Source organism: Acomys minous (assembly GCF_964271855.1).
Source record: "Acomys minous genome assembly, chromosome: 3".
Lineage (NCBI taxonomy): Eukaryota > Metazoa > Chordata > Mammalia > Rodentia > Muridae > Acomys > Acomys minous.
The window spans coordinates 132,035,409-132,048,637 of record NC_140485.1 but is presented as its reverse complement, the minus strand read 5'-3'; the positions used below and the strand labels follow the sequence as shown (position 1 = coordinate 132,048,637).

At 44.5% G+C, this 13,229-nt stretch overlaps 1 protein-coding gene across 1 annotated transcript in view; it reads right to left on the bottom strand.

Moving 5' to 3' along the window:
• Positions 1-11,243, bottom strand: part of CCDC170 (coiled-coil domain containing 170) — a 70,850-nt gene extending 59,607 nt beyond the window's left edge. The window contains exon 1 of the mRNA XM_084777522.1: positions 11,089-11,243. Within this exon, the coding sequence (XP_084633648.1) occupies positions 11,089-11,154 (66 nt within the window). The 5' untranslated portion in view covers positions 11,155-11,243. The remainder of the gene's footprint in view (positions 1-11,088) is intronic.
• Between the last annotated feature and the right edge of the window lie 1,986 nt (positions 11,244-13,229).

The window sequence follows — 13,229 nt, the reverse complement described above, 5'->3', positions numbered from 1 at the left end:
TCTCTGTCTCTCTCTCCCTCCCTCTCCCTTCCCTTCTCCCTCCCTCTCTTACTGTCTTCCTTTCTCTCTCTCTCTCTCTCTCTCTCTCTCTCTCTCTCTCTCACTCTCACTCTCTGTCTCTCTCTCCCTCCCTCTCCCTTCCCTTCTCCCTCCCTCTCTTACTGTCTTCCTTTCTCTCTCTCTCTCTCTCTCTCTCTCTCTCTCTCTCTCTCTCCCTTGCTCTCTCCCTCCCTCTCTTGTTCTCTCCCTTGCTCCTCTCTCTGTTACATTTTCTTTCTTCTTCCCCCCGCCCCCCCCACACACACATTTCCAGTGCAGCCCAGTGAACAACCCTTCTCGGACACTGCCCCCTCCTGCCCATCTTCTCCTTGACCAAGTAGTTTCCTCCTGAATTCACAGCATGTGGATTGTCTTGAAAACTAAATTTTTCTGCCTGATCGCACCTCCAGTGCACAGATCTCTATCTTTTTGATGTTGCACTACGACACTGACCTACAATGTGTTGGGTCACAGTCCACTGGTCCAGGAACTGTCCCCATTCAGTCTTTACAATGAAGCTACGAGTAGAGGCTATCCTTAAAACACCACTTAAGGAAAGTAAGGTCCCAAAAGAAAAAGAAAAAAAATTTTTTTCTTTGTTTGTTTTGTTTTTTGTTTTTTTTGAGAAAGGGTTTCTTTGTGTAGCCTTGGCTGTCCTGGACTCCCTTTGTAGACCAGGCTGGCCTCGAACTCACAGCGATTTGCCTGCCTCTGCCTCCCAAGTGCTGGGATTAAAGGCGAGCACCGCCACACCTGGTAAGAAAAAAAAAAGGTTATTTTGGTTTTTCAAGACAGGGTTTCTCTGTGTAATAGCTCTGACAAAAGAAAATTATATCAGCACAATTTTTTAAGTAAATAGGAGGGAGATGGGGAAAAGGAGGAAGGGAAAAAGAGAAGAAAAACTACAGATCTGCAGTAATGATTGCTTTTCTATACCATAGAATTAAAAATTGAGTTCAAAGTGCACTTTATGAGTGAATGTATAAAATGTGGCAGCCACTTTGGTGCATACTCTCTGCCACACAGTCCTCCCAGTTCCACACAGGTTTATGATCTGTAATGTTTATTACAACAGGAAATGGCAAACTGTTACACCCCTATAAGATGGGAATCTAGACAGCAGTTAAAAGAACTAAACTAACCCTGACAACAGTCTATAAAAATGTGTCCTGATGCCCTCAGTTAAGTGCAATGCTCACCTCATCAAGGAAACTTCTCTTCGCATTAGATGGAGGCCATTACAGAACACCACAGCCAATCAAAATGCAGAGCTGCAGAGCCCAGTCCCAAGGGATAGACCTGCAAAGCACTCACTGACCAGCCACCTACATCTCTGTGTGTATGTGATTGTGTGCCATTGTGTGCATGTGTGCGGGTGCTCATGGAGCCCAGTGGATCTATGTCATGTGTCTTTTCAGGCACTCTCCACCATAGTTTTGGGGACAGGTCCCTCACTGAGCCAAAAACTCAGCTATTTGGACAGGCTGTCTGGCCAGTGACCTCTAGAGTTCTATGCATCTCTGCATCCTAGCCAGCCCTGGGGTTAGACACAAATGGCAGTACTTGACTTTTTTTTTTTTTTTAGCCTGGGTGCTGGGATCCAAACTTGGGTCTTCATCTTTACACAGTCAGCATTTTACCCACTGAGTTCATATTCCTAGGCCCCTGGGTGTTGGGTTGGGTTTTGGTTTTGTTGTCTTGGGTTTGGGGATTTCTCTTGAGACATGGTCTCCTGTGGTTCAGTTTCAACCCCATGTGTAGCAGAGGATGGCCTTGAGTTCTGGATCGTCCCCATCCCAGGTGCTAGGAATGCAGGTATGAGATGCAAGGCCCGGCTTCTTTGTGAGCCCTTACTGGCTGCGAAGGCAACAAGAAACCCTGACCATGAGCCCCAGCTTGCACAAAGGAGGGTGGTGGGGTTCCTGGCCTGCATTTGTGAAGCAAGGACAGTTTGGACTACTTCTTGGGCAGGAAACTCACAGCTTAGAGATGAAACATAAATAATGTGGTAGCCAAAATATTTGTGTCCTGGAGGCTTAAAATGGTAATTTTATCCTTTTTTTTTTTTCTAACTATAAAACATAATCAGTGAACAAAGGACAGACTAGATTGGGGGGGGGCAGGGGAAGTTCTAAATAACATATACATTGAACTAAAGCCCAGTTTTGTGTTCCAAATAAGCAGTTAGCAGTGAACAAAGAAACCACCTTAAAACATTATGGCTTCGTGTTTTCCAACACTCTTCTGTTAGGAGAAGTCTGCCGCCTCCAGGACACACCAGAGACCCATTCAGAACACAGGAGAATGTGGAAACCTTAGGACCATATAAGCATATAACCAAATAATTTGAACCTTCGTATAAGGATGTACCTCACTACTCCCAGGACCCACACCCTTGTCTCCCTACAGGCTCCAGTGGACTCAAAGCCAGTGGTGGACTCACATCCGTCAGCAGAGGCGAGCCTAACCAGTTTTTATTGTCAACTTGCTATAACATAGACTCCTCCGGGAAAGAGGGAGTGGCCAGATTCAATTAGCCTATTGCCGTGTCTGTAAGGAGTTGTATTCATTGTTGATTCATGTGGGAGGGCCCAAGCCACTGTGGAGCTGAGGTCCAGAGTTATATAAGAAAGCTTAGCTAGGAGATGGTGGGGCAACTTTTATCCTCCGTGTCATGACCACTGTGGCCATTATCTGAATGACGATTTATACAACTCCCCTGACAAACAATTAGGCAGGAGAATGTCCATTTTGTCCTCCACTGTTGTTCCCGTGACTAGCCATCAGCAAACGTGTGTGGAATGAGTGAATGAATGAATGAATGAATGATCCATCCAGAATGCAAACCAAGACTGTTTGACTCCAAAGCCCCTGTTCTTTTTTTTTTTAATTTATTCGTATTACATCTTGATTGTTAGCCCTTCCCCTGTTTCCTCCCATTCTTCCCTCCCTCCCACTTCCCCCCTTCTCCCCCCTATATATGCTCTTAGAATATCGAGTCTCTTCTTGGTAACTTGCTATCCCTCCTCTGGGTGCCGCTAGGCTCCCCCATCCAGGGGACGTGGTCAGAAAAGGAAGCCCCTGTTCTTAGCTGTTATATTACCATCCTCTGTCTTTCCCAAAGTTTAAATTAATCTCTTCTCATAAATTGAATTTTGACCCAGCTCCCCCACACACACTACTATCTGCTAACCTGGCTGTTGCAGTAACAGCTTGCATCCTGTGTATGATATGCAGGGCATGGAATTAATTTAACTTTAACCCATAAATCTCTTTTCAGCTACTGTCTAAAAGATGAGTTTCTTTTCCTATAAGTTCAGAAATGTATTGGTTGGATCTAGTCGATATAAAAGTGTATGTTTTAAACAGAATATTAAGGTTCCAGAAAACTAAGGAAAGTTCAGTCCATATTAACAAGATAATTTCTCAAACTGGACTCAAAGTAAGTCACAGAAAAATTAATTGACTTCAGGGCCTATTTTCAGCATCTAGCGATGATGTGTTTGCATTTAAATTGGATCTCACTCCGTAGGAGGCACTAGGTGCCTCTGTCAAGACTGATAATGATGGCATAGCGGGAACACAGCCAGTTAAGTCGAATGGAGGCAACAGAAAGCCCTGTTGACAACTAGCTCAGTGGAAACTGTACCCTGCCTTTCCATCTTCCCAAGAAAAACTAAGAGTGAGCTGGGTAAGACTCAAGGAACCACTGAATCAGAGCATGGACCGTGCTGCAGGCTAAAACCACAGAAGCCAGGGCAGAGCCAAGAACTCAGCCAACACTGGTGCCCACTGGGGCCAAGAGGAAAGGATTAGCATCATGAGGTTCTGAAGAGTGTTCAGCCTGGCACTGGTCCCCTAATCCTCAAACAACATATCCACGATCATTTTCACCATCAGAAATTAGTAAAAGGATAGCGGGCGCCATAGTGCATATTTGTAATCCCAGCACTTGGAGAGGCAGAGGCAGGAGGATTGCTCTGGGTTTGAGGCCAGCCTGGTCTACAAAGTGAGTCCAGGACAGCCAGGGCTACACAGAGAAACTCTGTCTTGGAAAGAAGAAGAGGAGGAGGAGGAGGAGGAACTTATTCTAAGAGAAAAAGAGAGACCAATAGGATGAGTTTCCTTGCACAGCTAATGTCTCCTGATAATAAATACTCATGACCAAAAGTTTGTTTGTCCCACCTAAATGACATCATCTCTAAGGTGCATACTCCCTGAATTTACCCTCCCTGTACTTTAGCTCCTCCCACAGACCTGTCCGTCATCTGCTCACCAGCTAAAGAAAATACCGTGAACAAAAAGGGTCAGAGCAGCAGTTGCTCGAAGCCCCACAAGGAAGAGCAGCAGGAACCTAGTCCTCTAAAGAAATAACTTCTCCAAGAGCAGGTTCAACATACAAGTTTTGATGAGAGAATAGGAGAAGCTCCCATGTGAGGCACTATCCTGGAGTTTAAAGACACTGTCCACAATGTTACTGAAAGCCTTCGCCCTGAATCAGATCTGCTGGCTGTTAGACCCGAGGACGTGAGCGAAGGTTCTAGCTTCAGTGAACCCAGACTTACTATAACAAACTACCACAGCTTGGACCAACCTAAAGTAAAGGCATTCATTGTTCACAACTCAGAAGGCTGGGAAGCCAGAGACCAAGGTTGTTCTTGGTGAGAGCACTCGCCCTGTTTTCACAGGACCCCCTGTCCCTGTGTTCTCACATGACAATGACAGACCCTTCCCCCACCTACCTACCCGCACATGCCAGTCTATGAAAGCCCCCACGTCATTGGGGGTTCCTCATCATGTTTATCCTTCAGGATCCTTACATGAATTAGTGCATTGATGCTCACCACGCTTGCCACCTCCCTTCTATATAAATCACTTATTACTAATTATCTGTTACTTAACTAAGCTATGAACTCAGTAGCCAGAAACAGTACTTTCTACCCTGTAACCTCACTGGCTTGCTGGCACATATTGGAGAGGGTTCTGTTTTTTGGTTTTGTTTTCTAATTTCAATATGAAGGGAACTTGTAAGAACAATCCAGCCAACTCAAGAATATTTTGGGCTCAATCAACAATTATGAGGATTTTGATTTACCTCTTTGTGTGCAAATTAAGATTCTGATTGCTGAATCCTTTTGAGTCATTCACACCCACAATGGCCACTACCCCAAGTCCTTCAGAACACATTTCCCAAGAGCAAGAACGTTCCTTTTCGTGTAACTGTCAAACTCAAGACATTTAACAAGGCTGCAGAATTATTCGTCAATTATCCTTAGTCACATTCCCTCGGAGCAACAGTGGACACGTGGCCGGCAGTTGTCAGGGCTGTTACCCGGCCCATCTTTGTCTTCCACGTCAGCAGTAATGGGATAAACCGCCATGGACTGACTCCCCGTGCGTCACACTGAGAACCCAGCACCTCCATGGAGCTGTCAGTCAGGAAAAGATGCTGCACACCCACAACCTGATAAACATCAAAGCCCTCTTGCTGTTCCTGTTAATCAACAACTCTTGCCCTTGAAACGAATGCGGAGGTTGCAGTATGCTGACCTTTCGAGGCCAGTCTTTCTGAAAAGAATTTGTCTGGTTTTGTTTGCAGTTCTTATGAGGTTTTTGGTTTTGGTTTTGTTTTAAGATAGTCTCACCAAGAAGCCCAAGCTGGCTTCAAGTCATAGCAATCCTCCTGCTTCCACTCCCCAAGTTCTTGGATTTCTGGATGGAAATTCAGAATGTCTGTCCCAAACTACTCTTGAATAAATACATCTATCCCTTTTCCATCAACAGGCCTGTGTTTCTAGGAAAGTTTCATCCAGATTACCCAAGATTCGGCCATTTTACCCCTCCTTACCCTAGCCAAGGAGGTCTTACCCTGCACCCCATGAGTCTCAAGCTCATGATCCCATCTGATTCTCATCTCAAAGTCTTTATCACTCTCTGAAATGATGTTCTCTACTGCTTAAACTGGTTGGTTGGTTGGTTGGTTGGTTGGTTGGTTGGTTTGGTTTGGTTTTTCAAGACAGAGTTTCTCTATGGAGCCTTGGCTGTCCTACCTTGTAAACCAAGCTGGCCTCAAACTCACAGAGATCAGCCTGCCTCTGCCTACCCCCAGTGCTAGGATTATAGGTGTGCGCCACCACACCTGGTTTATTGCTTAGTTTTTTTAATGATCCTTTTCCTTTATTCAAATGCAACTTTTATGAGAAGGGGACTTTAAGATAGTCCCTACAGTTGCAGCAAGACGGGACCCTGTGTCTCTGCTGTGTAACTGTGTGCCTGAGACTATTGCCCTGTGGCTGGCTACGCCAACAACACAGGAGTAGAACCCCAGGGGTCCCCACTTCCTTCTAGGTTCTCATTTGTGCTAATCCAAACACTTGCTTTCAACATCAAGACTTCCTTACAGAAATCCTACTTCCTGTGTCTTGGACCTCAAAATCAAAGGGATTTATAGAAAGACCCAAATTTCCCTCAGGTCTTTAAACTCTTGCCCTTAGCACTGGCACTGAGGTTACAATATGTTGACCTTCCTCTGCCAAAAGCCAAATTCCTGAAAGCACTATCCATGTGGAGAGTTTGAGAAGAAAAATATAAAATTCAATGAAAAGGAAATCATTTGGGTTATTAAGAAATATAATTCAGGCTGGGTGCGGTGGCACACGCCTTTAATCCCAGCACTTGGGAGGCAGAGGCAGGCAGACCACTGTGAGTCCGAGGCCAGCCTGATCTACAAAGGGAGTCTAGGACAACCAAGGTTACACAAAGAATCCCTGTCTCAAAACACCAAAAAGAAAAAGAAGAGAAAGAAAGAAATACAATACAGATATTTGTTTTATGAAACTAATACCCTCCCTAATGCCTTAAAGAGATATTTATTTGGATAATTATTTATTCAGTTTGATAATTTTATAAGCAATCTTTAGTTATTCAAGCAATATATATATTATATACATATGTATGTATGTCTTGCTACCGAAGCTATAGCCACCAGCTGGGCTGGCATAGCAGTAACATAAAGAGTGATGTGTCCTAATCCACTTCAGCAATGCCTTTGAACTCCCCTGTCCTGAGATCAAAGCCACCAACACACCAGTTTCGAAGGGGAAAATAGACTGAAAGCAGAACAAAGAAAAGAACGAAACCTTGAGCAAAGGAACACTGCACAAATAATCCCTCCTGTGGCCAGGTTACTCCCTTGTGCAACTAAAAACAAAACAAAACAAAAATCTAAGCTGTCCTTGAACATGCAAACAAGTCAGTCTTTATAAAGTTATCAACTTAATTCAAGCACAAACCAAGAAGCTTTCCCTACTGTTCGAAGTGCCCTCCCCATTCTATTTGCTAACACTAAGTAAAGCCAGTATCTTTAAAGTGTGCTATGAAGAAAATCATTCTCTCTTTGGTGTTCAAAAGGTTTTATCTCACACCACATTCGGAAGCCAGGTGGTCAGAAGACAGATGCCAAGAGAAGATGGATGTTATGATAAAAATCTCAAAGTCAAATGCGTAAATGAATAAACGTATCGTCATGATGTACTCGTTTATCTTTTAGGTATTTTATTCTGGAATAACTTAAAATGATTAAAAAGTTGCAAAACCTGAAGAAAATCTTTCTGATTAAAGACACCTTCTCCTGCCTCCCCTGTGACCAACTTGGGCAGCTGAAGCACATTTACCAAAACTAAGAATTTAGATTGGTACCATATCGCTGCCCTGTAGAACTTGTTCCAGCTCCACCAGTTTTTGCAGTAGCATTTTTAAAAGATTTATTTATTTATTATTTATACAGTATTCTGCCCACATGTGTACTTGCATGCCAAAGAAGGCACCAGATCACATTATAGATGGTTGTGAGCCACCATGTGGTTGCTGGGAATTGAACTCAGGACCTTTGGAAGAATAGACAGTGCTCTTAACCCCTGAGCCATCTCTCCAGGCCGCAGTAAGACTTTTCTAACAGACTCCCATATTATATGTGGTGTTCATGCTCCCTGTGTCTTCCCCTAGGGCATTTAATATTTTTGGATTTTGTAAAAATTCCTTTAAAGGTGGGTTCTCTAATCTTCTCAAATGATTTGATAGTTTTCCTTTGTTCTTAATAGTATAAAGATCTCATCTCTTTCAGTCCCTAACAATAAAGTACTTCTGGTTATTTCATAGACATGCACACACACACCCTACTTTAGACAAAGAGAAAAAAATCTTGATAACTATATCTCTCATAGGGGTTGTAAAGTAGCAATGAAACTTTATTTTAAAGTGAAGCAATAATACAGATCAGAAAGGAGCCTCAAATTGTTGTTTGGGGCTTTTTTGTTTGTTTGTTTGTTTGTTTGTTTGTTGAGAACTTTATATATGTGCATAAAGTCTTTTCATCCAATCTGTCTTCTCTTCCCTCCTCTCCAATTCCTCCCTTAGCTTCCCACTACTTTATGTATTTTTATTCTCACAATAACCTAACTAAATTTGAATTTTAGCCATTTAATACCTCTTTTTTTCTGGGTTTTTTTGTGGGGGTTGGATGGGGGTTTGAGACAGGGTTTCTCTGTGTAGCCTTTGCTGGCCTGGACTCACTTTGTAAACCAGGCTGGCCTCGAACTCACAGAGATCTGCCTGCCTCTGCCTCCCTGAGTGCTGGGATTACAGGCCCACCACGGCCGGCTCTTATAACACCTACCCTACTCAACTTTTGACTAGTTGATCTACCTGACTCTCACTGAGGTATGCGGAAAGTTTTCTAGGGCCAGGGAGATGCCTCAGGGGGTAAAGGTCCTTACGGTGAAGCCTGATGACGTCATTTCAATCTTGGCAAATGGAGAGAACTGAGCTGACGAGTTATCCTCAAGCTTCCACAAACATTGCGCGCGCACACACACACACACACACACACACACACACACACACACACGTACACAAACACACTAAATGTTTAATTTCAAAAGAAAGGAAATGTGTTACCTCACATATGGATTGGTCTGTTCACCCTAACAGAGCTTACCCCCACAAGAAGGTTTTCTTCTTATATTCAGGGGCTGTATAACTTCCTGTACCCACATTAGAACTGTGACAATTTCCTGGTGCAAAAAAAAAAATTTTTTTTTTTGCAAGGTAGGGTTTCTTTTCATAGCTTTGGCTATACTGGAACATGCTCAGTAGACCAGGCTGGCTCGAACTCACAGAGATCCTCCTGCCTCTGCCTCCCGTGTGCTAGGACTACAGATGTGCAGTGTACTATCACCTCCTGGCCGAGGACATCAGTCTTTATCATCACCTCTAGTGATGTCCTTTTGCCTTAGTCTAGTCAGTGTCACAGTAACACAGTAGCTTTGTTGGGATCCTTAGGTGCCTTGGTCCTCTGTGTCAGCAACCAGCACTCATAAACACTGCTCTGTACAGAGGAGACTTGCCCAAGGTGGTCAGAGGAGGGTGGTGGAGCCATTGTAACTACAGTAATAGATCACAGCGGGCTGTCAGTGTAAGGCCAGCAAGTGCTCCAAACCACCAAGCTATCTTTCCAGCACCTATAACTGTTTACCTATCAACTGAAAGAAATTCTTCAGTGGAACTATCTGGTACACGCAGTCTCCATTATTGGGGGCATCAACATTAATGGGCAGGCTGGTATTACACAACTCCTGAAGTAACATAGCGAGACTCAATATTTCCGAAATTTAGCAGATAATATACATTAGTTAATGTGATTATAATAAGGCTAAATAGTCTGAATTTCACTTTTGCAGCTTTGTGAATTTCCTTATTCTTACAAAAATATATTTGGAGGCAGGACCTGTAATCTACTTTGAATGGGCTCACTAAAAATATACAAATAGCCAGGTGTAGTAGCACACACCTGTAATCTCAGCACTAGGAAGGCAGAGGAAGGCAGATCTCTGAAAGTTCTAAACCAGCCTGGTCTACAAATGTGAGTCCAAAACAGCCAGGGCTACACGGAGAAACCCTGTCTTGTAAAACAAAAACAAATAAACAAATTACATACATATATATGATGTATATACATATATACATATATATATATATGATCCAATCCCCTTAGTTCACAGAGAACAGACACTATATAGGAAAGATATAGTAGCAAATATGAAATTGTCAGGGGGAAAAAAAACCCTAGGTTTATTTGAATACCACGGTATTGGATATCCACAAATATGTAAAGAATCAGAGGAACCTAAAAGTAGAGGAGGGAGGATGGTCATGTGTGCTGAATAACTGAATTCTGATAGCATGTTAGAGAATCCAACCTAAATTTTAAATCTAATTTTTCCCAGAGGCCAGGGCGCGGTGGCTCACGCCTATAATCCCAGATGGAGAGGCAGGAGGATCTTTTTGTGAGCTCAAGGCCAGCCTGGTCTACAAGGCAGTCCTGAACAGCCGTGTCTCGAAAAACCAAAAATAAATAAATAAAAATAAAAATAATTTTGCCCAGAGGATATATATGTCCTGAGGGCCCTTCCCAGGTTAGAGATTTATTCTGATGGCAGTACAAGGCAGACAGATGGGGGGTTGTGTGCGGAGGGTGGGGGGAGGGGCGGCACACACACGCGCGCGCGCGCAAGCACACGCACTCACGCACGCTCGCACAAACACAGGATCCCTGAAGAAAACTCCAGACAGGTCCGGAACTTTCTCACTTCTGTGTACTAGTGTGACACCTGGAAGTCCCCAATGCCAGGTAGATCGAAGGAGTAAGGAGTAAATAGATCCAACCACACCCAACTTCCTGTCTGGAGGCCTGTTAGCCGCCCTCAGGCTGGGAGGCCTTGGGAAGCCCAGCACTAATCCTGCCACCTCTAGGTTAGAAGACAAGGCTCTAAATCCAAAACTCAACTCAGTGAAGCAATCCCTTTGTTCCCTGGGGATCAGGTGGGAGGCAGAACTGCAGGAAAAGGCCACTCTGAACTTCAGCCGGTTTCAGTGGTCAGAGAGGCCGTGGGGCATCAAGAGCTGCCATCTCTGACCATGGCTCCCTGGGGAACTGCTCCAATCCCACCCAGGGCCCCGTGCAAACCCAGGAAGCAGCTGCCGGGACTCTACCTCTGGCCGTGAGGTGTCGCTGGGGCGCTCTGGGCTCCCGGAGCCCAAGGACCTGCTGTGGCTCATGCTGGCTGGGCCTGGAGGAGCTGCTGAGACACAAGATGCCGGAAGAGAGCAGCCCACGGAGCCTGGGGACGCCTATGTATCTCCTGGGGCAACAGGTAAACAGAACAGGAGGCGGCGCCTGCTGCCTGCACTAGCCAGTGGCCTAAGCCTCCTCAGAGACCCGCAGGCCACAAAGCAATTATCCCATAGGGACAGTTAGGGACGGAGATCGCTCTTAAGGGGGCAGAGGGCACATTATCACCGGGAATGCAATTCTAAGTTTTAAGCGATCCTGGAGACTGACCCCAGGACCTCATGCGTATTAGCCAAGCAACTCAAAGAACTGAGCCACACGCCCTACCAACCTTCTTAGGTGTTTTTATTTTTCACAGGAGTCCTGCGTTCACTTTGTACCTGGCTCTGCAAAGAATGTGGCCTGCCCTGAGAAGAGGACTTTCTTTCATCTGGCCTTCTCAACAACTCTGCCTAGAAACACAGCTGTAGCGATGCTGTGCTGGTAACCTCGTGGCTTCTTGCGACATACTCGCAGGTGGCCTTTCACCAACAACTCCAAGTGATCCACCCCCCCCCCCCACCTCCCCCTACCCCAGGGGTTTGGAAGTGAATCTTAGAATGATCCGTTTTCCAAATAAGCAACCGGTCACAGTGAGGTGAAACCAAAGCCAAGGACACACAGCAGCCAAATGGAAGGGTAAAGACCAGAACGCCGAATTTGGCAGAGGAGCTTGCCTTACTTAGAGAAACTAAAAGCAAGCCCCACAGTCACATCGCGTGAAAGCCCTAGGGGCACTCGTATTGTTGGGAACTCACAGGAAATCAGGGCTGACGCAGCTTTTCTTAGATTCCATCCAGTCATTCTAGACGCTTCCATTGCTGTCTCTCAGGGGTTTGTGGCCTTGACATTGTTTTTTGGTTTGTGTGGGTTTTTTGTTTGTTTGTTTTTAACTTTTTGAGGTTTTGTACAAGTATATATTGTATGCTAAGCGTAGTTCCTCTCATAGTACACGTCCTCCCCCACCCCCCATCTTTTCTGCGCCCCCATGAGGCTCCTTTGCCCCGTGGACAGTTCCCTTCTACTCCTATGTCACATATATACATGATTTACATATACATACATACATATAAAATCTAGGAACTACAAATGAGAGAAAATGTGTCCCTCTGAGGCCACCTTAATTCACTTGGTAATTATCTTCAGTTGCATCCATTTTCCTGCATTTTTCTCTAGAGCTGAAAAAAAAAATCCCATTGTGTCTACACACCATGTATTCTTTCTCCAGCCATCTGTGGTTGAATACTTAGGTTGGCTCTGTAATTTAAATACTGTGACTGATCCTGTTACAAACCCCCTGTAGTATCTTAATTGACACCTTAGAACCATGAATATTTATGGGGTGCCGTGCAGTGCCTGAAAGTGGCTTGTATCTCCCAATATCCAATCCAAGATCACATCAGTACTTTGACTTGAAGAACATTCTTTTTTTTTTTTTTTCCAAGACAGGGTTTCTCTTGTAGTCATGGCTGTCCAGGACTCACTTTGTAGACCAGGCTGGCCTCAAACTCACAGCAATCCTCCTGCCTCTGCGTCCGGAGTGCTGGAGTTAAAGGCATGGGCCACCATGCCTGACGTAGAAGCAAGATTACTTTTTAAATATCAGTGGAAACTATGCTTTCTGGAATCTTCTGTTTACAGTAGAATTCATAGAACATGTGTCTTCCAGTGTGTTTTTCATCACAGTAAAGTCACTGTGGAGTTGTCTAATTTTCAGTGAACTGATTGTAGGAGAAACTCCAGCCAGACCAGATGAAAACTTGAGGCACCTGGAAGAGCCAGCCTGGAAAAAGGCCCTTCTCCAATACCTCGCTATTCTGTTTTATTGCTGCAGAACTCCTTTGGCTAAATCTATTTCTGGTTTCTTTGGTTGACCTCAGATTTTTTTTTTCCCCTTCATGAAAACAGATTTCAGCTTTCAGAGTTCTCAAGACTCCTTGTGAGATTTGTCTCCATGTGAAGGCGCCGTAACCTCTAACAGTGATGGGCATGCAACAGTGCTGCCTTTGATTTTTCTGGGGCG